The sequence below is a fragment of the Cydia amplana genome, chromosome 4 (assembly GCF_948474715.1).
Source record: "Cydia amplana chromosome 4, ilCydAmpl1.1, whole genome shotgun sequence".
Taxonomy (NCBI): Eukaryota; Metazoa; Arthropoda; class Insecta; order Lepidoptera; family Tortricidae; genus Cydia; species Cydia amplana.
This window is the reverse complement of record NC_086072.1, coordinates 17715876-17737630: the sequence shown is the minus strand read 5'-3', so window position 1 is coordinate 17737630 and position 21755 is coordinate 17715876. Positions and strand designations below refer to the sequence as shown.

The 21755-nt window shown below is 38.5% G+C and overlaps 1 protein-coding gene across 1 annotated transcript; it reads left to right on the top strand.

Moving 5' to 3' along the window:
* The first annotated feature begins 66 nt into the window (after window positions 1–66).
* Window positions 67–20012, top strand: LOC134647335 (uncharacterized). Its single transcript, XM_063501668.1, has 13 exons — window positions 67–489; window positions 628–791; window positions 2527–2708; window positions 5645–5756; window positions 6165–6364; window positions 6480–6733; window positions 6809–7063; window positions 7471–7615; window positions 10140–10291; window positions 11791–11970; window positions 12499–12641; window positions 12991–13206; window positions 19684–20012. Exons 1-13 carry the CDS (start codon window positions 204–206, stop codon window positions 19924–19926), a joined length of 2532 nt encoding a protein of 843 aa, XP_063357738.1. The 5' UTR covers window positions 67–203; the 3' UTR covers window positions 19927–20012.
* Window positions 20013–21755: the final 1743 nt, after the last annotated feature.

The window sequence follows — 21755 nt, the reverse complement described above, 5'->3', positions numbered from 1 at the left end:
CCACCAATCCACTCCTTAAACGGAGGTAATTTGTAATTTGAAAATTGGCCGAGTCGTCCGCCGTGATCCGCTCAGTCGGACGGGACCCTCCCTGGCTCTGCAATCTCTGAGTAAATAATCGCATCGCCGCAGCTTCTGCCGTGCGACTTACTCAGTCGATAAGATACTCTACGCGTATGCACACCTAGCATGATAGTGTGACAATGGCCAAGTCCATTGACGATCTCTCTAAGAAGAATAGTGACGACGACGCCATGGATGACGACAGCGAAGCACCGATCGGCTGCTGCCAGCGCCTCATGGCTTGCCTCCGCATCAACCCGAACCTAATCATGTTAAAAGTGACTTTATTCGTGATGTACGGAGCCACGGCTTCTTTGCTCCCTTACCTGACGATTCATATGCAAAGTATAGGACTTACTGTGCCTGAAATATCGTTTGTGTATTTGGCCTTGCCGTTTACAACCTTCTTAAGCCCACCGATAACTGGTAAGTACTCCTCTGCCTGTTAATCTAAACTCATGAGCAATGAAAATAAGCACTGGACTAAAATTCTGCAAACAAGTATCCTTTTTAATTGTTCTTTAGAGTAATTTATACAATGTGAACTTGTTCCATTGCTTGTAGGTTTTCTGGTGGACCGTTTTGGGGAGTATAAACCGGTGGTCATCACAGCTTTAGTTCTAAACGCAGCGTTTCACCACTCATTGCTCCTGATTCCGCACCAAGAAACTCCTGGGATGATGCCTTCGGCGTACGTCATGAGGGATCCGTACAAAAATAGCGTGGAGGTAACTGTCCTGTCGTAAGTTAGGTATCATTAAATAAAAATTACTGCCCTCAATTTTTATTGCCGCTTTAAACGTCATTTTATCGAAAACTTTTTCTTTGAGAAGTACATTTTTGATTTCTGAACTTTGTTCTGAAACTACTGCATATTCCGTCAACGTCTTTAAGTGAATTGGTCCTTGTCACATATATTAGGGTAAAGAGGTGTATACTAATGCCACACTTGTAAGAATTCGAGCAAATCGGCGTCATCCGGCAGCAGGACGAATTAGCCGGTGGCAAAGTCTTAGCGCTCGGTATTATAATATTCTGCCGAGTGCAGACAGAGTTGGCGACAAGTCAGATTGTATTTTGGTTAGGATTATTTACCGGAACCTTTTAAGAGTTCTGTTTGTCTATTAATTTCTTTGCCATGACATTTATATTTAACCTCTTGTCGGTGTGTGATAACTTGATAAGGATCCTGCATCTTTCTGCATTTTGTCGAGACCGGGATTTCTGCTCTATGTACCTACAGCACAACCGAGATGTGAATCTACGATTTTTGACCACCACACACTTAAGAAAGGTTGAAAGTGTATTTTGTAAAAAGTGCATTTGGTTGGTTGCTGTTGTGCTGTTATTATATACTTCATTTACTCATTGCTGTAAGTACCCCTGTACCTGTTTGCTAATGATGATTTTCTATTGTCTAGACAGCACAATTTACAAGCCTTTTCTGTATGTGTATCTACTTCTATATAAAATTATACATATATTATACTCTAATCACATCCTTCCATTCAGTGAAATGTTGACATACCTAACCATAATGATTTGTGCGATTCATATTTAGTTCCATTATTTCCACGTAGGGATAAATATTTGCGCCACGATCCATTCGACTGTAACAGACGCAGAACCGACCTATTACCTACTCAAGAACTTTTGAAGGGGCAACCTTTATTACTTGAGACAGGCCAGTATGGTCAGGACCTAACAGATGATAATTTATAGTCGAATTACGATGCTCCCCTTAGCTATTTGAGTGGCAATGTCTTGTAATTTGAACCAAATAGAGCATAAGTAATAGGCATCTGCATTGTCCAAATATAAACTTTGTAGAGCGATTCTTTTTTTATGTACTTAGGCATTCATTGTTTTCTCCTACCTACTTATTGGAGAGAAAGATGAAGTAGTAATACCACACAACCATTGACTAGGCTTTTGCGTAAAACGTTGGAGAGACGCTGCCCTAACAAGGTGACGCTGACTTAATGGCCAAGCCAGCAATCCGTCTTAACGTTGAAAAATTAGGTGGGCATACATATGTCCAGTAGTGGACAAAAATAGGTTTCAAAAGAATCAACAGAACACTAATAGGATGTTAGGCATCTTGATTAGTTTTATCAATTTATCTGCTCTAATGTTAATGTTATCGCTTTAAAAAATACATAGACCTAGAAAAGTTAGCAACGATTTTGATAGTATACGCACATTACAATTACACTTGCAATTTATACGTCATAATTTCATAGAAGTTTGACGTTTAAACTTTAGGAAACGCAAGGGGACCGATTGACCCTCATCCAATTCTAAGGGCTCATTTAGACGGGGCGAGAACTCGTATGCGAGTTTGATTACATTGCGTCGTTTGATCGGTAGGCTGAATTGATGTAACCTCAATGTAACTAAGATCGTATACGAGTTCGCGCGCCGTCTAAATCAGCCCTAAGTGTACAAAAATTAAAATTGCAGATCTGGTGGAGTCCGTGCCCCAGCAGAGAATGCCCCGATGAAGACGAGCAGGTGGACTTTGTCCTCGACCGGTGCATCGACCACTGCTTACTGTCCGCGCCGACGGCGAGCCCTGTCGATCCGGCCGACGATAAAGATGACCTGGACTTTCATATCAGCCGCAAATTCAAGTCGAACGTAAGGTAAGAACTACATCCTTATTACAACAGTTCATTAATAACTTAAGATTATCTTAAGCCTAGTCAAAAAGTCCCTTCCCCTCGGCGCAAAGGTACCTATCACACTAGCGTGTTACCACATTGAATGGACAACCTTTTGCACCAGGTACGAACCCGCGTGGGCGTCAGACCCCCTCTCCCTAATACGACGTCCCTTTTTCCTAATAAAGGCAAAACCCTCCGAGTCCGAGTCCTCCGACCCCCAGCAGCCTAGCACCCAGTCGTTTCAAACGCAAGGGGCACAAAATAATAATAACATATTTTACAGTACATATGGGGCTACTTTTCCGCATTAGTGCGTAAAATAGCACTTTTCGTGCGTATGTCGAAACTTTAAAGTGCCATATGTACTGTAAAACGTTGTTAGATACACGTGCGAATAGGTAATTCGCAACTCGTGTCGATTTAAAACACTCCCTTCGGTCGTGTTTTAATTTATCGCCACTCGTTTCGAATTTCCTCTTTTTCGCACTTGTATCGAAAATAACTATTCTAGCGACTGCGTAAACTAACTTACAATGATCCCCCCCCTCGTACTGAAATTGGTGCAACTGGTGCAAGCGAGATGTACCTACTGCCCGCGTAAAACTCATAGCGCGTGTACTAGAAATGGTATTTTCCTTAGCTTTGCGAGCTTTTGGGGCATTCCACCAGAATCTCGCATTATGATTGTTTTTTATTAAGCCCTTCTGAAAATGAAAGATTTTGTTTGATTGTACTTAAATTAAAAAGTTAAGAACTCAAAAAAGGAATTGAGCTTCGTTTGCATTCTTAGAAAATTTTTAATTCCACTTGGTACTTAAGTGTATGTTTAAATTATCACTTTCCTAAAGTTGGGAATCAGGAATGAATGAATCAATGACTCAAGTCTGTTAAAAGGGCTTAAGGATGACTCATGTTAGACCGGGCCGTGTCCGGGTTGGAGCTTCCGGGGCTTACTTTTCTATGAAAGATAAGTCAGATAACCGATGATCACGTGAAGCTTTCCATAGAAAACGAAGCTCCAGAAGCTCCGGCCCGGACACGGTCCGGTCTAACGTGAGTCTTCCTTTATTAGTGTTTTTAAACTTTTGCTGAAGTTAATAGCCATCTGTATGATGATGAATAGATGTATGAGGTAAAAAAACGTAGGTATGAGCTGCCTGCCTTGTGAAGTTGTAAGTACTACTTATAGGAGTTATAGGACATATCTTAACTACTTAAATCAGGAAACTGTAACAATTCTCTATTTTCCCTAAGTCTGTTTTCGTAGTAATTCTCATGTAATTATATTTATTTTCATGATAAAAAAAGCATATGACAGTAGTATACTTCGAGATTATTATATTTAAGTCAATATGTATGTTCGACAATGACTTTTTATGGTGTCTGCCTACCGAGAATCATTCGGAGCAAACAGAGATAAAATAGATTTAATTGTAGATAGACGTATGAAACTTGTGATCATTTACGACGTAGTAGGTAATGTAGGTATAATTACAGTGGCATTATAATTATCTACGTCAAAACAATTAGCATATGCAAATTAAAATATCTAGAGAGAAAAAAATGCTAAAAACGGAACAAAATTAAGAACATCATTGGTATTTTTTTGAACCTCCTTTTTTAATTAGATTTTAAAACATTTATACAGATCAGGCGTGTGTGCAATAAAGTACGAAAAAAAAAACGGGTTGCACTCCGGGAGTGGCGACAGAAGTGAAAACTCAATGACTAGTCCAAAATGTCTGCTATGTATAATTGACCCATCCTCCTTTCTATTGAAAAACTTTAGTTCCGAAATTGCTGGCCAGTGAGCTTGTTTAAAATTTGAAATTCAAATTTGTAGCGTTAATTGTTTAAAATTCGAATAGAAATTGTAAAGTTACCTTGCAGACCTCGCATCTAAATATATTTGGTCATGATTTTTTGAGTGTTATTCACCAGTACTAGAGTTCACTTTTATTAGCGATTTCATCAAGATGTAGTGTAACTTTATTGAATTATATTTGAGTGATATAAAGTTTGAATGTAACTGTGAGATCCTCGTATTTCAGCCCGTACAAGATTAGAACCTTTTTCATGTAATGTCATTGAGTTTTTCTTTATTGATTTAAATGCCATCTAAATGAGTGGCCATCTAAACCTTACGGTCACGTGATCGCCTTACGCTGTCTCGAGTTTATCATTTTTTCCCCACCTCAAAAAGTGCCCAGCGCCGCTAAAGAAGTTTTCACTTCAATAATTATAACTTAAGCCGCGTTATATACCAGTTACCACGCTGAATGGCGATGGACAACCTTTATTTAATAAAAAAAGCGGCCAAGTGCGAGTCGGACTCGCCCATGAAGGGTTCCGTATTTAGGCGATTTATGACGTATTAAAAAAAAACTACTTGCTAGATCTCGTTCAAACCAATTTTCGGTGGAAGTTTACATGGTAATGTACATCATATATTTTTTTTAGTTTTATCATTCTCTTATTTTAGAAGTTAGGGGGGGGGGACACACACACATTTTACCACTTTGGAAGTGTCTCTCGCGCAAACTATTCAGTTTAGAAAAAAATGATATTAGAAACCTCAATATCATTTTTGAAGACCTATCCATAGATACCCCACACGTATGGGTTTGATGAAAAAAAAAATTTTGAGTTTCAGTTCGAAGTATGGGGAACCCCAAAAATTTATTGTTTTTTTTCTATTTTTGTGTGAAAATCTTAAAATGCGGTTCACAGAATACATCTACTTACCAAGTTTCAACAGTATAGTTCTTATAGTTTCGGAGAAAAGTGGCTGTGACATACGGACGGACAGACAGACGGACAGACAGACAGACATGACGAATCTATAAGGGTTCCGTTTTTTGCCATTTGGCTACGGAACCCTAAAAATGTATTAATACTAATTTTAATGATTTTAGCTTGTTCAATATTACTGATGACGAGGACTATAATGATGCAGCTTTCTTCCTCGTGGAAGTGCACGAAGATCTTGGAGATCCGAAGGAACAACTAGGCATAGAAATGGAGAGGGTAAGCATTCTTTAAAATTCCCGTCTTATCACGTCTCTTAGATTGTTTTCGAGCTTAGCTAGAAAGTTAAGGGCAGGTAGGTAGGTACTAATCATTCGGTTGATCATTATGAATTTGCCATGTTTCGATTCTTGTTAGTAGATACCTAACTGAGGAGCGAAGCAAGTTGTTCAACCGTCCTATCGTGTTGTATTCGCATTTGTTCGCCTATTTCGCCATTATCTTTGCTTCTGAATTCATTATCAGAATTTGTTTCGGGTGCCAAATAGGATAGAGTTGTGTCTGCTTTCAGGATGTAGGTATTAGTTAGTGAGGTGAATCAATATAAAGACTAACGTAGTCACACTACGTACTCATTTGGTGCTTACCTAAATAAGGAACCTGTCCAAATAATATTTTCTGTTTCAGGATGAAAACGAAACAATTACCGATTTCAAAACAAGATTCGGTGAAAAACTCCTCATAGACCAAGGCGTAAACATAACAGCATTAGACAAGGAGGACCTAAGATGTGGAGGTCTAGTGATGACGCACAACATGACCAAATTGTCGCAACAAAGACTCGAGAAAATATCCCGTGACTGCATAGTCCAAAAATGTGACTTCAGGTAATTTAGTATTACATGTTTTTCTATTCTAAAGTACTTATATTTTACCATTTATCTATTGTAAATATAGAGGCTATCAAAAGATTAAGTGTGATTTATCATCGGAATATTACAGGAAAGGCGGCCCCGATATTTGCCCACCAGATTATAAAGAAAGCGACGACAAAACGTTCTATATCTACTTCTTCCTGAGATTTATGGGAACCATCATGTTATCCGCCACTGTAACCATCATGGATCCGATTGCTCTAACAATGATACAGAAATACGGCGGTGACTTTGGCCGAGAAAGACTATTCTCGAGTATCGGCATGGCTATATTCTCTCCTATAACTGGCATGCTTATAGATATGAGGAGCAAACAAGTCGGTGAGTTAACGCCATCTCGTAATCGTTATCATATGTCAATAGTTTGTTGTGTTTACATCGGTTTGTTGATTGCAGGTTACACGGACTATTCCGCTGCATTTTACACGTACGACGTGTTGCTCTTGATATCAGCTATAACGGTAGCTGTGATGCCACTAGGGGCGAAATTGCCTGCAGATAATTTGCTACACGACCTAGTGAATATCATAAAGATGCCGCACATTATAATTTTCATATTTTTCCTGTTTGCCTTGGGCAATTTCTGGGGTTTTATTGAATCTTATCTTTTCCTGTATTTGAAGGAATTGGGGGCACCAAACTTCCTGTTAGGTAAGTGTAGCAATAATTATTATAACAGAAATCGGAGACAAACATTGAGCACTTTCTTTTTTCGTTTTACATCCACTAATCAAAAAAATTTAAAAATGTACCTACTCAAAGTCTCTTTCAAAATTTATCTGAGTTCTAGTAATTTTGTTGAAAATGGTTGGTCGGAGGCTCGACTGATCTGTAATTAAAATTAACGATTCTTACTTAGATTATGGACAAAGTCAGATATCACTGATTTGAACTTTCGCGATTTTTACACATTATTAAATTGTACAACGGGTCTTAATAAAGTCAGATATATCAGACCCTGGGTTTTTGAAGTTAGTAGTTATAGATAAATGATAAATTTTTTTGCTCATGTTCTTATTTTTTTCTAAATCATACAAATTTCTTACGTATTTGTTCAGGGATAACAGTGACAGTGGGCACGCTGAGCAGCATCCCATTCCTGTACGGCGCTGACGCCATCACGGCGCGCATGGGACACGTCAACGTGATCATCGTAGCCTTCTTCTCGCACGCTGCCAGGCTCGTCGGCTACTCCTTCATAGAGTAAGTCCCTAGGAGACCATCTTACAATTGATTCTCAATACATGAAGTCCCGTTGCCGTTGTAGAAAGAGAAGCTTTATGACAACAAACAAAAACATGCGAGGTTGGACCCTGCGTGTCAAATAAAAGCAGGAGCGTGAGGTATATGAGAACTTACAGACGGAGTCTTGAGTCTCAACCATCAAATGAGGTAACATACCTACGTACCACCAAAGTCATACCTAGGGCCCGATTATCCATCCCAGGCAATGCCATTCTTCTCATGACCATTGGTCTTCAATATATACTGTACTCTAGGAAACATTTCAATGTCCGACGAGGGCCCTAAGCAGTTTCTACTATATTTAAAGGTTAATCCGGATGGCCCTGGTCATGCCAAGTCGATTTATGTAGGTCTCATTGATTGATGTTGCTAGAACGCGGTATAGGGACACTAAGTGTGACTTTATTTGTGTAATTTTGAATGTTATTTACTTGTATTCTGAATTAGATATCTCGGAATAAAATAATAATGTACCTAATATTGGTGATCCTTTGCAACTTTCCAGCAATACATCATCTGAAGATTCTGAAGCTATCTTGGAAGCCCTTAGGGAGACGTATTTAAACAAAGTCCGGTACCCGGTAATACGTATCACATTCATCTGACAGACAACGATATAACAATGCCGGTTATCTAAAGGAAACACTGTGGGTGTCAGCTATTTTACAATTTGTAGCAATGTGAAATACTTGGCAAGACCTTGGCAATGGCATGTTTGTAATAGTCAATCAGTTCTTACATGCCGTTGTCTTGTCCATCTTAGCTAAAGATGGCAAGGAGCTAAGTGGTGTCGTATCAAATACACAAGTGCATCAATATTGTAGATAGTTGTTGTTTAATCTGTATTACTGCTATTGTTGTACGTAATAGGTTGTGGAAACTTGAAAAAACTTTATAATTTCGTCGTTTATTTATAACGTGGTTAAGGAGTTCAGGACAACACAGACACTTTCGAAAATTAGAACCACTTGTTTCAATGTCAGCTTAAACTTAAAATGTGCTACGAGTAACTTCAGGTAACACTACTAACCGTGCACTAGACAACCGATCGAATATTAATTGGGAGCTAAAATGCCTTGAAAGTTCAAGAGAAGAGAACCGATTTGCAAAAATGTGCGATTTTTTTCTGTTAATCAATACTCAGAATTCAGTAAAATACCAGAAATCAGATGACTTTTTTTGCCTTCCATTCTCGGCGATAATGAACTACCAAGAATCATAACAGAGAATATAATAAAATGTTGACTATTCTTGGAACGACTATTCTCCATCTCAGGCTGCATCAAATATTTGAATCACAGTTATTAACACATTATTTGTATAACTTACATCTGTAAATTTCAATTCTGTTCTGTAAAACCTAGCAGACACTTGTGGAGTTTTATCTTCATCTTCATCAGCAGATAGAACGATGCATCCTTTAACTCTATTTACAGAATTAATGTATCCAGGGGCATTGTCAAGTTTATGAACACAACGACAGAATGTGGGAGGACTATATAATACACGTCTACACATTACAAGTCACTGGTTCAAGACATTGAACTGGACTAAACAAAGAGAAATAATCCTTCAATTAGAAACAGATTACCTATGTGCTATAATAAATTTCAAATCAGATTATTAAGATAAGATAAGATAAAGATAAAAGATAGTTTATTCAAGTAGGCATAATTACAATGCGCTTATGAACGTCAAATAAAGCTAGGTAGACCGGCTTAAACCCTACACCTCTGCCCCGAGAAGATTTAAGTCCCCCCTCAATTGGAGGAGGGTATCCCAATATGGGACCGGCAACAAACTCGACGGGACACATCTTTTCAAAAAATTGTTTAATTATATCGGTAGATATCACACTCTAAAATCACACGTTCCTAAATGTCACGTGAAACATTTGAAAGTAAGTACATGTACGTGGCATTATATCACATAGGTTCAATAAAGATGAGACATCATACTAGTATCCGGAGTTTAGCTTTATTGTCCTACAGAATAATACAGATACAATGTTATGATGGTAGAACTAACATGAAGTAATCGAAATAAAGTGTCTCAATGAGTCAACCACACTTCCTTAATTCTGCTGGCATTACTATTTCAGTTACTCATGGCTGGGTATGTTCCTGTTTCTTTTTGGGTATGTTTTAATACCAATGGGAAAACCCCTATGAAAAGGCTAGGCAATTGAAAAGTTTTGACCGATTTTCGGCATTTGTTGCACTTTATTTCCTGTCTACTTTTTATCGTTACGTCAGATTTTAAGAGTTTAATCTTTCATAATCTAGTCAAGATTTTGTTTAAGTTTCTTATTTGACTTGACTGCTACCTTTTTTATATGTTGTATGTAACATTTTAGTTGTCCTTGGTCTTGCCTTTACACACGTGCTTTTTATCTTGTTCAATCTTTAAATACCTTTTAGAAATGACACTGTTTTCCCTCATCTTTACATTTAGGTGACTGGTTTTCTCTTTGTTTCAACAGGAACTCTTGGTGGTGTTTCCCCTTCGAGGCCATGGAGTCGCTTTCCGTCCACTTGATGTGGGTGGCGGCGGCAACTTACTGCGCTATGCTGGCCCCTAAGAACCTTTTAGCCACGCTCATTGGAGTGCTCGGGATGGCCCACTTCAGCCTTGGTGAGTTCCTTTGAGACGCTTGCATAATAAGTAAATGAGGGAACTGGGTAATGGAGCTAATAATAAGATTAAAAGCTGGGTACGACTGAGATCTAGATGCTTGCTTGTTTGTTGTTTGATTGTACTGTAATCACTCGCATTTTTTATTTATTAAACTAAACGATTTAGCGCTACTTGCACCATCTCACTAACCCGGGGTTTACCGGTTAAACCTGGAGTTACCATGGTTACCAGTACAATTTGACACTGTGTTAACGGATTAACCGCTTAAACCCGGGTTAGTGGGATGGTGCAGTGGCGCTTAGCCAAATAGGGAACAAATCAAATTATTATATGTAAATATTTTGATTTCTTTTTTAAGTAGTCATACTACTATATTTACTATTTTTTAAGTTTATAACCGATTTAGTTTTTAGTTTAGATTACTTTAGATAGGTGTGGAGTGCATTATTATAATTAGGTCGCACGGGTAGGTAACCAGCTCAATTGATGTTTGCTAGATAACATTCCCCCAAGCACAGAATAAATATTAATGGTACTAAGTACAGAAGACTCACTTTCTAACAAAACGCGTCTGTTACGATCAGCACAGATATGGCCGCTAGGTGGCGACAGCGCCACGCGCGGCTTATGGCTTTCCCCGAAATTGGGGCCGGAACGGATGTACTTTTAGCTACCTGTAGCATAGCGACGAAATTGCGGAGTGAGACACGCCTGCCCCAAGTAAATATTTTAACTGTGCCTAAGTAGTAACCATGTACCTACCTATGATTCGACGAAGTCAACCATCACCTTCATAAGACGTAACAACTTTGTATCATGTTATCGATTAAATCCACCGGTTCACAGTATCGCCAGGCAAATAATAACGGTAAGAACATAATCGTTCTGCTAACTTCTCTAAAATCTAAAATCTTAAATACACATGATTAAAATTGTTGACGTCATGTAAAAACATTGAGTTGTAAATTTTTTTAATCTTCTGATTTAACTTCGCGTACCTAGTTTGTATTTTAGTAAATATTAAGAAGGCAAAATAACTCTTTTCAATTTAACTACGAGACTAATGTTGGAAACAGGCGAAATGCTTGTAAAACAATAATAAAAAGTATAACAAACACTTTTTAGGGTTTTTGATGTACTTCTAAATTAGTCGCAAAAAATGATTCATTTTTCTTAAATCATACAAAAGTTAAAACGGTAGGTATAGATAGAGTTAGAATTTGTTAGAAATGACCAAGAAAAGTCTGCATCGATTTTGATAGTATATGCATTGCAAGTGTTATTTATACTATACGTCATAATTTCATTGACGGTTAAAATAACACTTGCATTGCGTGTGCTATCAACATCGTTGCAGCTTTCCTTGGACTAACTCTAACGTGTTTTGGAAAACAGATTCCAACAGTAAAAAGAAGAAACGAAGCTAAATCCGAAAAAGCAATAATATGTAAATAAATTCAAATAATCTTATTGTTCGGCTTTTCTTTTTATTTTAGGAAGAGGCAGCGGCAGCTTCGGCGGCGGGCTGCTCATCGCTTCACTCGGGACCAGAGAAGCATTCCGCTACATGGGCCTGATCGCGTTCCTGGGAGGCATAATATATGGGCTGCTGCATTATTTCTGGCTCAGACACATCAACATGACTTCACTGGGACGGCCTTGTGAACAAGACAATGGTGAGTAAGAATTGATCGACGACCGTATGAGAGGATACCTACTGTGTAAACCTTTGACCGCCAAAGACATCTGGCTAGCGCGGCTACAGCCCAATATCAATCTTCGTACATTCCGACAAGGTTCAATATGACGCGCCGCGCGCGATAAGCGTGGCGTTCAAAGGGTTACAACTTACAAAACTGCCACATTTTACAAATAAATTTTAGGTACAATTAGTATAGACTAGTACGTATAGAGTCCCTTCTAAACTGAGTCTATATGGTACAAACGTAGCCTAGACGGACAGTGGTGTGTTTCACCGCCACCACTGCAGGTTGTGCAAAGTTAGCAAATTATATTTATTAGCTTTTTGTTACTATAGTTTTCTAATCCCATACAATCTGTCACCCAAAAGGTTGCTGTTCCTGCTATTGTTTTTAGTATATCTGTAACTTCTTTTATTACTCTCAACTGCCATTTAAGAAACATTAATTTTATTAGTCCTATCCTTAACTTAAAAATAAAACCTAATATTATTTTACCACCAGAAAGTGGCGAAGGCGACAAGCTGAACGGAGAGCCATTGAGGAAAGATGCTGAGACCATGATATCCCTCGAGAGACTGCACATCATCACGCGATTCAATCCGCTGGGATCACTGCATTCCTTGCCCAGAGGATCGAGAGCTAGGGTAAATTATTTATAAATTATAATACTGACTAGAATATGGCTAAGCCGAAAAGATGATTTTTATTTATTGACCTAATTTCAAAAACTCTCTGTACTTGTATACGGAGTTCTAGTTACATTGTAAACCATTTTAAAGTTTTAACGCATGTAGTTTTGTTGTACGTTTATCATCAGTATGTACCTACTTATTTAACAGTGGTAGGAAGAAACCTCCATTATCTCATCAATATTTCTTATTCTTCATGAGTTCACACTTGTTCTAAAAATAAGTATTCTATATGAATTAGATGTAAATTAATTGAGTTGCAACCAGTAAAGAACCTTATTAACACTCCCCAATAAATTTCCAGTTATCTCAAGGCGACATAAATGAGCTCTACCGCAGTCGCAGCGGCAGCAACAGCCAGCGTCGCTGCAGCAACATCGAGATATCACCGAAGACCCCACAAGGCTCAGCTTCGAAGGTGGACCTTCTGCGGTCAGCTCTGGAGATCGGTCATCAGCACGGCAAAGGACACATTTCTAATCCCATGCTGTCAAATAGACCACCGCCTCAGCTTTATAAGGTACCTACGTTTTGTAACATCGAGGTATAATTGAAGACTTCAAATAATCTTTCTGATCTGCTATGATTAGAGTTAGAGATTGGCCATTAGCACCGCAAAGGACACATTTTCAATTCCATGCTGTCGAATAGACCGCCGCCACAGCTTTATAAGGTACTTATGTTTTGTAACATCGAGTTATAGCTGAAAACCCCCACAACTCACAAGGTTCTGACTCGAAGGAGTACCTTGTGCGGTTAGCGCTAGAGATTGGCCACCGGCTTCCAATCACATGCTCTCATACCTTAAGTACCAAGCGCCTCATTTTCAATACATAATGAGCGTACCTTGCGGGTTCTTGGCAGTAAATGTGTTAACAGACCAGGGATGTTGCGGATGCCGATTTTTTGACATCCGCGGATGCGGATGCGGATGCGGATTTATAAAGGCTCACATCCGCGGATGCGGATGCGGATGCGGATGTCAAGATAGATACATAAAAAACGTCAAATATTACATTTTAGTAATTTTTATTTCAAAAAACCGGCCAAATGCGAGTCGGACTCGCGTTCCAAGGGTTCCGTACATTAAGTCCCACTCATGCTTGACTGCTCATTTCTAATAGGTTTTTTTGGTTAATGACTAAATTACCTAGCAGTCTAGCACTTACGCCAATGCTAAGACGTTCCTGTACCGACCTGTTCCACATCCGCATCCGCATTAAATCCGCATCGATTTTATGCGGATGCGGATGCGGATGCGGATGTTGAAAATCATGCGGAAGTTCCGCGGTTGCGGATGCGGATGCGGATATTCGCAACATCCCTGTAACAGACCTTTGCCCCAGATATATAAAGGCAAAGAGAGGGAACGCGGTGGACACGGAAAATCTGGTTGTCAAAAATGTATGTTTAAATGATGGATATTTCCAGTGTTCATATAATGGTTGTTGGCAGTACAGCGCCATCTACTTGAGCTGTAAAACGAATACTGAAACGATTGCTGGCATGATTTTTCTCTTACGCTACGTCTTACGAAGGCGAAAAACGCGCGAACGTATGGGAACTTTTTGGGAACCCGACTGACTGATTGACATGATTGTTCTTCCAGAAGGAGGTTCGTGGGGTGTTTGACTTTAGTACTGTCGTATAGAGGTCGGTCTGATGACCTCCAGAAAAATCCGACTTTTGGTCTACCGCTCTCGGTCAGAAAAATGTTTGACGGCCCGGTCAAACGGTAAGACCTAGGTGGGGGGTGCTCGACCAAATGTCATAGAGGGATCCTGGCAGTTTTTGAAGCCGCCATTTTTTTTAATCGGGCCAACTTTTTTTTTTTAATTTTTTCAAGTTTGTCCTAGCGCGCTGAAATTTCGCTCCCGGAAACTCGGGGTCCCCTAGATTCGTAAGAAGAAAAAAAATTTTGAAAAATGTTTCAATTGCGGAAAATCTGGCCACTTTTATTTTGTATGGCAACTTTTAAACGGTGCCAGATAGGTGGCGGGTGCTCGACCAAATGTCATAGAGGGCCTCGAGGGAAATATTTCTGCATTTGAAAATTTTCAAAATGGCCGACTTTTTTTTTTAATTTTTTCAAGTTGGTCCGAGCGCGCCGAGATTTGGCATGCCTAAAGATAGAGGCCTCTAGATTCCCATGAAAAAAATTTTTTTTTGAAAAAGCCCAAGATGGCGGAAAAAATGGCAATGGCAATGGGAACGTATCAACGGTTTGTTTCATCCTCGCCGCGCCGCGCCGCGCCGCGCCGCGTTCGCGCGTTGTTCGCCTACGTAAGCCGTAGCGTTAGACTACTCAACTTACGCATTACAATATTTGGTAGTAAGGTAAACGTACTAGTGCTCGACATGCTAATGCCCAATAGATGACACCCTGCTGGTGTCCTGCTGTCACCTCTATTGACAATGACTTAATGTACAGTCTACTGGTACCGCGTCGAGCACCAGTACGTTTTTACCTTATTAGTTTTATTTACACTTAATTGCTTAGACATGATAGACTTGTCTAATTCCTATAACGAATGAGATGAGTTCTGGTTCTATATTTTATCAACAAAAACTAACACAAACACTACCTTGAATGCTGTAGGTATTTGTTTACTATCTTAACACTGACGCATTGATGCAAATTTATATCACTGATTATGTGTCAAAGCTATTTAACCATCGTCATCACTCTGTTATTGATATTAACACATTCGGTGCGGCAGCGCAAAACCCAAACTTACTGCCAGTGCTTTACGAGTCATATACTTCCCGTATTGAGAAAGCCAAATTTGCGGCACGACCTACATTTTCCCGTACCATGTCCTGACTTTATAGGTCCCTAATACAGACCTGGAATGTTACCGATTTGAACTAACAGTCATTCTGATCAATAGACTATATCCTTGTGTAAAGGCTTGGCCAAACACAGAGCGCGACGCAGCGCCGCGTCCGCGCCGCGCGACCGCGGCACATGCTAACAGGTTACCGACGTCAAACAAACTGCGTCCCGCCGGTATCACTCCCCGCTTCTGTCGCGCCCCGCACCGCGCGGCCCCTTGCGTCCGCGCAGCGCTGCGCCGCGCGGACGCGGCGGGACGCGGCGGGCCGCCGCGTCGCGCTTGATCACATCAGTCGGATCGGACGTTAGGCAGCGAGCGGTAGCGCGCGGCCGCGCCGCGTTCCCGCGCGTGATGAGGGCGTGTTGAGAGCGCGGTCCGCGCGCGCCCTGTTTGAACAGTCATCGCGGCGGCATCACGCGGCGCTGCGTCGCGCTCTGTGTTTGGCCAAGCCTTTAGTTTACAGCTGCCGTCGCCCGCGGATCTGTATAAAATTCCAAAAGATATAGGCATTTTTCAAAACCCTTAATTTTAGGGGAATATACTTCTGGAGAATTAAATTTTCTGTAGTAAAACTACTCGGCAACTCTTGCATTGAATGTTTTTATTGTATTTTTATTGAGAATATGGATTATGAATATTTTTAGCTATTGACTATATACCTTAGACGCAAATTGGCATGGCCACTTTGTTATCCATTTTTAGGGTTCCGTAGCCAAATGGCAAAAAACGGAACCCTTATAGATTCGTCATGTCTGTCTGTCTGTCTGTCCGTCTGTCTGTCCGTCTGTCTGTCCGTCTGTCTGTCCGTCCGTATGTCACAGCCACTTTTCTCCGAAACTATAAGAACTATACTGTTGAAACTTGGTAAGTAGATGTATTCTGTGAACCGCATTAAGATTTTCACACAAAAATTGAAAAAAAACAATATATTTTTGGGGTTCCCCATACTTCGAACTGAAACTCAAAAATTTTTTTTTCATCAAACCCATACGTGTGGGGTATCTATGGATAGGTCTTCAAAAATGATATTGAGGTTTCTAATATCATTTTTTTCTAAACTGAATAGTTTGCGCGAGAGACCCTTCCAAAGTGGTAAAATGTGTGTCCCCCCCCCCCCGTAACTTCTAAAATAAGAGAATGATAAAACTAAAAAAAATATATGATGTACATTACCATGTAAACTTCCACCGAAAATTGGTTTGAACGAGATCTAGTAAGTAGTTTTTTTTTAATACGTCATAAATCGCCTAAATACGGAACCCTTCATGGGCGAGTCCGACTCGCACTTGGCCGCTTTTTTATGTATCAGTTACTAGCTTTTGCCCGCGACTTCGTCTGCATGGAGTTAGTAATTTGCGTAGCTTATTTTTACCCAATCTGCTTTTAACGATTCCCCATACAACCCCCTTTTCACCCCCTTAAAGGGAGATTTTTGGGATAAAAACTACCCTATGTCCTTTCCCGAGACTCAAACTATCTCTATACCAAATTTCAACTAAATCGGTTCAGCGGTTATTGATTGCCCATACAAATTTCCACACCCCTTCTCACCCCCTTAAGGGGTGAGTTCTGAGATAAAAAGTATCCTATGACCTTCCTTTCCCGGGACTCAAACTATCTTCATACCAAAGGGTATAGCCGGGTAAGCATGGCCAAACTGCCCTTAGCGAAAAAAACAATTTCCTTTTACTGGATTATTAACCTATGTATATATAGTGCTTTCACCAAATATTAAGCCTCAAATGCTTCAGATTTAAAAAAAAAATGCAAAAAAAGAAAAATCATTTTTATTTTATTACAGCCAAAGTACTAATACGATTTCTTTGTAATTTGGGTATGTTGTATATACAATTAAGGTCGCTTTCTGAAAAAAATAATATTGAATTATCTCTTAAAATAATAGTAAAAAATTTAGATGAAAATTTTCAGAAAAATAAAAAAAATACATGCGAGATAGCGACAGTTATCAAATTTACATATTTCATGTAGAATTTAATAATGTTTAACATATATTTTTTTCAAAAATTAAAATCGGGATTAACAGTGTTAAAAACTCGAATTTGTAACATCCCATAATACCTTCTCTTCATACAAAATAACTTATACGTTATACTAGAAAGTTATATTCCCAACGCAATTTGAATTTAGAACGCGACTTATTTCGCTGAGCGCGGACCTTAAACTCCGTGGCTGTATGCGGCTAGTGGCGAACGGCATTCAGAGATTTAAAAAGCGGCCAAGTGCGAGTCGGACTCGCCCATGAAGGGTTCCGTATTTAGGCGATTTATGACGTATAAAAAAAAAACTACTTACTAGATCTCGTTCAAACCAATTTTCGGTGGAAGTTTACATGGTAATGTACATCATATATTTTTTTTAGTTTTATCATTCTCTTATTTTAGAAGTTACAGGGGGGGGACACACATTTTACCACTTTGGAAGTGTCTCTCGCGCAAACTATTCAGTTTAGAAAAAAATGATATTAGAAACCTCAATATCATTTTTGAAGACCTATCCATAGATACCCCACACGTATGGGTTTGATGAAAAAAAAATTTTGAGTTTCAGTTCGAAGTATGGGGAACACCAAAAAATTTTTTTTTTCTATTTTTGTGTGAAAATCTTAATGCGGTTCACATAATACATCTACTTACCAAGTTTCAACAGTATAGTTCTTATAGTTTCGGAGAAAAGTGGCTGCGACTGTGACATACGGACGGACAGACAGACGGACAGACAGACGGACAGACAGACAGACATGACGAATCTATAAGGGTTCCGTTTTTTGCCATTTGACTACGGAACCCTAAAAAAAGCGCGGGAACAGGAAAATAGGCACGAATTTTATACAGAGCGTTAACGATTGAAAAATGTCTGTTCCTTTGATGAATAAAATACGTCACATTCTAAATTCAAATTCGTAAAGACTGCGTTCACAATATACTTCATTCGTTTATGACTACTTAGCTTTGCTTGTATGAAGAGAGAGTATTATGGGATGTTACAAATTCGAGTTTTTCACACTGTTAATCCCGATTTTAATTTTTGAAAAAAATATATGTTAAACATTATTAAATTCTACATAAAATATGTAAATTTGGTAACTGTCGCTATCTCGCACGTATTTTTTTTATTTTTCTGAAAATTTTCATCTCAATTTTTTACTATTATTTTAAGAGATAATTCAATATTATTTTTTTCAGAAAGCGACCTTAATTGTATATACAACATACCCAAATTACAAAGAAATCGGATTATTACTTTGGCTGTAATAAAATAAAAATGATTTTTCTTTTTTTGCATTTTTTTTTTAAATCTGAAGCATTTCAGGCTTAATATTTGGTGAAAGTACTACATATACATAGGTTAATAATCCAGTAAAAGGAAATTGTTTTTTTCGCTAAGGGCAGTTTGGCCATGCTTACCCGGCTATACCCTTTCAACTAAATCGGTTCAGCGGTTTAAGCGTGAAGAGGTAACAGACAGACAGACACACTTTCGCATTTATAATATTAGTATGGATTTAGTTATCTTTTTCAGTTATTTAGTAGGTACATTTCCTTATCAGTTAATAATACACTATAATTAGCGCAAAAGCATACTTGCTTTGATGAGGTTGAAGGCCTGAAGTTTAAAAATAGTTTCAAGTATTAATTACAGCAATATACCTACTTTCAGTTTAGATGTCTTTAATATAACAATATTGTTACTTGGTTTAATAGGTTTGTACTTCCACTTCGTGACATCTTAGCATTGCCTAAGATTATGCTTCATTTAATTTCATTTCATTTATTTCATGCAAAAACCATTCTTATTCTTCTGCTTCTCCCTTCTTCGGTGATTGGTACCTACTGTTATTTTTAAGCCGGGTTCACATTTGTCTGTCGTGTTGTGTTGTGATGCATCAGAACGGTATCGGTTTCATACACCGTCACAACACACGGCATCAGAGAAATGTGAACGCAACTATGTATGAAACCGATACCGTTCTGATGCATCACAACACAACACGACAGACAAATGTGAACCCGGCTTTAGGGAATGCCATTATTAAGATGTGCAGCCTGTTAAGACTAGATGGAAATTATGGACAACCATCCTATCAATATCGTTAGTATAAAGTACGTTGTGTAATCTGAACGTCAACATCTTCTTTCCAGCTCGCAAACAGTGCTCCAAAACTGACCCAACGCAACAACATCTCGCAGCCCGTCCTCAGTGAATACGACACGCGCCGTCGAGACTCCATCCCCGAAGAGGCGGAAGAAGACAAACTGGTCAGTAAACCCACAGCTGGTCAAGCCAAGACCAGGACTGGCCACATCCCCCCACCGCCGAGTTACGACGAAGTCATTTATGAACACAGAAAAAGTTGGCACTCCGATGACAGCACGCCCACTTAGGATTACAGTGGCACTTTGAGTCTATGCCAAAGAGATGATAAATGCCTGATTGGCATAGATTCATAGATGATGATTGATGAATGCTATGAAAATTTAACAATTTTTTGCAAAGTATAGGTGTCAAAAAATTTAAACTATTACTTTAAATTGCCAAAAAGTTAGAAAAGTAATACGTAATTCATTAAAACATCTTGCTGGTCTATGTCAAGTTGTAAAATTGATTTGATATATCTCTGCCTGAAAAGAAGTACGAATAATAAAAAATCGTTTTGCAAACGTTAAATCCAAAAGAACAATGATTGATTATTTTATAAGACATCAGCCACTTATCATTATAAGTTGAATGCCATTAAACATCTGATATTTATAAAACGTTTTGTACTAATCTTAAGCATAATTTTGTAAAAGGCTTTAATTTATTTAAGGTGTAGATAGAAATTGCTAATATACTTTATGATTTCGTTTAGAATTGTTTTATTAAAAACGTTAACATATAGGTATAAATACGAAAATATCTATCAGTAGATACGTTCTTAACAATTAAGTATATTTGTCTTAAAATTCGTGTCCAGGGACCGGAACCGGTTACCTTAACCGGGGTTTTTTATAGGGTTATTTTAGAAGTGGTTATAAAAACCCCTACCATAACGGTAACCGTCTGATAAGGTAACACTTTGATTCGGTAACCGTATCAGATCGAGTTAACCCCTGTTACCGGTAACCGAAATAAAAACCCAGTCTATTCTGTTACCTCATAATAAGGTTTTCAACCAGTTCAAACGATTGTAATCTTTACGCAGACTTAAATTCGACTTATTATTGAATAACCGTGGTTGGCATGGGCGGTCTATGAAGCCTCCAGCACAAACAAGTTTTTTTGCCGGTAACTTCGCTTATTGTCAATTCAAACAATATTGTACTTTGAGTCCTTAAGCTAAGATTGAAAACATAAGTGAGCGATTACAGTATTATTTTCGAGCGTCAGCCGCAGCGCGGCCATTCCTTTGTTTATCTTTATACCTGTGTGTTCCTATTGTTTTTGTTAATTTCGGAGCAATTCTAGTTTAGAAATTTTTAGAAAAGGGGTTGCAAGTAAACAACATCATATCCTAGTAATATCTGCTATTATTTAGTTATATTTTATGCTACTTAGATTATTATTTTTATTTTCGGGTTCACACTTGGTACCTACAGATTAAAGACTGATTTAAAGAAAAATTTTCACCTAACTAGTAATTTTACTGGTACCTAGTTAGGTTAGGTATAATTTATCTTAAGTGATTTAAAAAATAAATCACTTTGTGATAAAGATACATGCGCTAGCGGATTGTGGTAGATATTTTACCATTGTTAACAAATGACATATGTACTAGTTATTATGAGCTTATTTTATAATAAGCAATTAAAGTCTATTTTTTTATTCGGTAGACTAAAATGACATTTCATAGTATGAAATGAAATGACACATGATGTTCATACTATGAAATGTCATTTTAGTCTACCGAATAAAAAATAGACTTTAGTTTAAAATGTTTTCAGATGCGGTGAGTTGTATGAGCTAAGTCGTAATTTACCTTGTACCGCTTAATGCAGCGATCAGAAAATATATATCTATAGCAGTTATAAACTTATTTTAATACTACAAATCTTTCATACCAGGGGGCTCAGCACGGTTCCATTTTTATCGACTATCACTATGCCCGTCACTTTCGCACTTACATACTTGTTAGAACGTGACAGGCATGGTGATAAACGATAAAAATGCGACCGTGCTACTAGGGCAGAATTCATTATACATATTCATTGGGTATCTATAACATTGGTAGGTG